The 4,400-nt window shown below is 44.2% G+C and overlaps 1 protein-coding gene across 1 annotated transcript in view; it reads right to left on the bottom strand.

Annotated features, from left to right (window-relative positions):
- Nucleotides 1-2,459: 2,459 nt before the first annotated feature.
- The window catches only part of Pdia4 (protein disulfide isomerase family A member 4), an 18,663-nt gene continuing 16,722 nt past the window's right edge, over nucleotides 2,460-4,400 (bottom strand). Inside the window, exons 9-10 of the mRNA XM_029478206.1 lie at nucleotides 4,009-4,108; nucleotides 2,460-3,212 (exon numbers count right to left, since the gene is read on the bottom strand). Of these exons, the coding sequence (XP_029334066.1) occupies nucleotides 2,797-3,212; nucleotides 4,009-4,108 (516 nt within the window). The 3' untranslated portion in view covers nucleotides 2,460-2,796. The remainder of the gene's footprint in view (nucleotides 3,213-4,008; nucleotides 4,109-4,400) is intronic.

The raw sequence follows: 4,400 nt of genomic DNA on the forward strand, positions 1-4,400 counted from the left end.
TCACTTTGTAGACCAAGCTGGCCTCGAACTCAGAAATCCGCCTGCCTCTGCCTCCCAAGTGCTGGGATTAAAGGCGTGCGCCACCATGCCCGGCTCTAATCTGAGGGTTCTTATTAGTAATGAAGATGATTGGAAATAAAGGATCTGCGTTCACCTTGGCCAAGACTACCAAAGAAAGAAAGCAGGAGTATCTAGCTAACTGCTATACTTGAAACCATAAAGCCTTGAACATTTGGGGCTAGAGAGAGGGCTCAGCGGTTAAGAGCACTGACTGTTCTTAGTTTGACTCAGAGCAGAAAGGCCTTGGTGACTGGAGTTCCAGAAAGTTGTCAAGTTTTTAGAGCTAAGAATCATGGATACCCAAGACCAGGAGTTAACACTGGCTACTGTCAAGATCTGAGACATCCCTATAACAAGCCTGCAACTCAGAAACTGCAAGAGGAAATGCTGCCAAGGTCTAAGAATTCCCAACTGCCTGGTCACCTGAGAACTCTAGAAGGGGTGAACTTAGCAGATGTGCTACTGGGGACTACACCAGAGCTCTAACACCAGAGGGCACCAGCCCCAGCTGCTCCTGCCTGCTACTCAAGAGACTAAAAATGATGCAAACGGTGCCAAGGAAATACTACTGGTCTTAAAAAAAAAAAAAAAAAAAATCAATGAGTCCTAATGATATTCTGCTATACTTAAAGATCAGTGCCTTATCCATCATCACCAGAGAGGCTTCCTCTGTCAGTAGATTGGAACAGATAAAGAGACCCACAGCCAGACAATAGCATCTTTAAGTGAGAAGTCCTCATCAAATGCATCCCCTCAGAGCTCAGAGGGAATCACCAGAACAAGGGCCTCTGAAATCAACTAAGCAAGGCACATATGAGCTAGAGACTGAGACAGCAGGCACAGGACCTACACGGGCCTGCACCAGGTCCTCTGTGTATATATTATACCCACTAGCTTTGTCTTTTTTATGGGACTCCTGAGTAGAACAAGTGGGTCTCTGACTCTTGTCCCTGCTCTAGGGACTCTTTTCCTCCTGGTGGGTTGCTATGTCCAACCTCAGTATGACTGCTTCTGCTTCATCTTTTATTTTGTTACAGTAGAATTTTGGCAGAGCCATTGTATCTGGCATGGATTCCAGAGGATGGCACCTAGGTTTTGAAGTAACCTTTTATAGTCATTGTTGCCTTAGGTTTATGAAGTTGCTTTTCCTGAATGATTTAACACACCCTTGTGTAACTTGGTCCTGAGACACTCCTGGCAAACCAGGAAGTCTTGCATGCCTGAGAATTCCTTAGGTAATTTCAGACAACTCCTCGATCAGGTAAGGGATTTTGGTATGTGGAAACTGACTTGCTAAAAGTGCCTTTTGAGTAATAATAAAGAAACTCTGCGGGGCTGGTGAGATGGCTCACTGGGTAAGAACACCCGACTGCTCTTCCGAAGGTCCAGAGTTCAAATCCCAGCAACCACATGGTGGCTCACAACCATCTGTAACAGAGATCTGACTCCCTCTTCTAGAGTGTCTGAAGACAGCTACAGTGTACTTACATATAATAAATAAATAAATCTTTAAAAAAAAAAAAAAACTCTGCAGCATAGTTAGCCCATCAGAGGCTGACCCTCCCTGCTGAGAAGCCTCAACTCTGCCTATGTATGTATGTATGTATGTATGTATGTATTTGTTATATGTAAGTATACTGTAGCTGTCTTCAGACACACCAGAAGAGGCCATTGGATCTCATTACAGATGGTTGTGAGCCACCATGTGGTTGCTAGGATTTGAACTCAGGACCTCTGGAAGAGCAGCCTGAACTATCATGCAGTGTTTGCCTGATCATGCGGTGTAATTCAGAACATTTGACATTTTGTCATGCTTAGTTGTTATCTCTTAGAAGTCAGCTCTTTTGTTTTGTTTTTTGAGGCAGGTTTTTCTGTGTAAGCCTGGCTGTCCTAGAACTCACTCTGTAGACCAGTTCAAGGATGGCCTTGAACTCACACCCACCTGCCTCTGTGCTGGGATTAAAGGTGTAAGCCACCACACCCAGCTGTCTATCAGATATTGAGGTTATTTTACCCCATGCCCCCGACCCTCCCAATTATTAGCAGCCTACAACAACTGTTCTACCACCCCGAAGTTTCTAAGGCTGTCTGAGATCATTTTATTTTAGCAGCAGGACTGGTTTGAGGAACCAGTAATGGCCACACTCCATTACCACCTGTCGTCACGGTGTGTCAGATGCTGGAATGGCTATGTCCATCCAGCATCTGATACTGTTCAACCTGGACAAGGACATGGCTCTAACATCAGGCTGAAACAACATCCTGGCCAACTGTCAGGGGAGAGTGAGTCCTCAACTTGGTGTCATCAGCAGGAAGAAATAAAAAACAAACATACCAACAGTTATCTACTTTTAAGCTAAAAGTTGTTTGAACAAGAAAATAAAAGGCAAACAACATGATTTGGCAAAGACTTTTAAAGTTTAAATTAAAAAAAAAAAAAGATTCTTAAACAGAAGATCCAAAACGTATTTGTCTGAAGAAATACTGAAGTAAATAGTTTAAAAAAAAAAAAAAAAAAAGAGAAGACCCAAAATGATAAAAATAGATGTATCCTCCATAAAAATCTGATCTAAACTATCATCAAGTCACTCGTGGCTACTCAGTATTCAGATCATGAGGTGGCATTAACAAAATATAAAAAAAAAAGTCAAGATCCTGCCATTTCACTGATGGCTCACGTGCTTGGTGCTGTCCACTAGTGCCTGGTGCCTCCACCTTCTGCACACAGCCAGGCCTTTAAAGCTCTTCCTTGGTCCTGCTCCTCTTTGTGGCATGTTCATCTATAAACTTGCTCAAATGCTCCAGATCTCTGTTGCCGCCCTCAAACTTAATTGGGTTCTTTTTGTCCCCACTGGGAGCAAAATAGATGGTAGGGAAGCCCTCCACCTTATATTGGTCGTTGGTGATGTCGTTGGCAGTAGCATCCATCTTGGCGATAACCAGGTCCTTCTGGCCCTTGTATTTCTTGCCTAGGCTGGTGTAGATAGGCTCTAGCTGCTTGCAGTGCCCACACCAGGGTGCATAGAATTCAATGAGGACATCCTTTTTGGGGTCCATCACAATGGCATCGAAGGTCTTTCCCACCACCACCTTGACTGGTCCCTTGTTGTTCTTGGGTACTGGCTGTGATTTGATGACTGGCTTTAGTTTTCCTGCCAAACACAAAAAGAGGAGGTGTCAGTACTTAAAACACCATGGATCCTGCTACTCTATCTGAACCAGGCACTGAGGCAACCTGAACTACCAGGGGTTATTAGCCCCACTCACAGGTGGGGACGTAGCCCCTTTAAAACCTTCCCCAACAACAGGCAATATTCTATAGTAAAATTATCTTCACTCTCCCAGTCCCTACAAAATTCAGTCTAACAGAGACACTGACCAATGCAGGAGAACTATTGAGCACACTAGGACGGAGTCTGAAAACCCCGTGGGGAAAACATCAACTTTGTGATGACAAAACCAAGTACCCAAAATGGGTAAGGGCCCTGGTATGTACCAAATGGCCAGCAACGAGAATTAGGTGCTTTGCTCAGTCAGGACAATAAAGACTATGCTTGGAGTCTCATAGCAAGGGTTCCTCAGGTTCAAAAGACTGTTTGAAAAGGTTCTAAGTCATGCTTGCCCTTTTTCCTAAAAATAAAACCAAAACCTACCAACAAAACTAAAAACAAATGAAAGAGGAATTATGAGGCACAGTGACACACAACTACAATAACAGCATTCTGAGAGGCTGAGGCAGGAGAATCACAAGATTGAGGCTAACATGAGATACAGTGAGGCCCTGTCTCAAAAAGCAAAAACAAAGAACCGAGAGTCTGTCTCCATTTTCCCAACCCCAAGGGACAGGAGAGGAAGCGCCTAGAGTAAGACTCTTGAGTGCGAGTGGTCGGCAACAAGAGAGGTTCCAGGTCAAGTTCTCAAGTCACAGAGGTTTCAGCTGCACCTGACTCTGGGATGCATCTGGAGATGCCTCCCGGAATCCTTGCCTAACCACAAACTGTGGCTTCTTTAGACTGATGCTACTGAATGGGCCCTCACCCGGCTTTTGCTTTCAAAGTAAATACTAGAAAACTTGCCAAAATGAGGAAAACGTAAACCTCCTAGTGTTTGAAGTAACATTTAAGTTGTCTTGGTACCTCAGTGTTGGGGGGGGGTACATCGGCACTTTTTCAGGTAACTAAGTCAGAAAATGGGTTGGAGAGGACTTAGGAGTGAGGAGGGGCAGAGAGTAACAGGGGACCTACCAGGTCTTTTCTGTGGGCTATGGAGAGGAGATTAGGTGGCTTCCTCTATCATGTGCTACCTTATTCTTTTTTTTTTTCCTTTTTTTTTTTTTTTTT

Source organism: Mus caroli, chromosome 6 (assembly GCF_900094665.2).
Source record: "Mus caroli chromosome 6, CAROLI_EIJ_v1.1, whole genome shotgun sequence".
NCBI classification, from domain to species: Eukaryota; Metazoa; Chordata; class Mammalia; order Rodentia; family Muridae; genus Mus; species Mus caroli.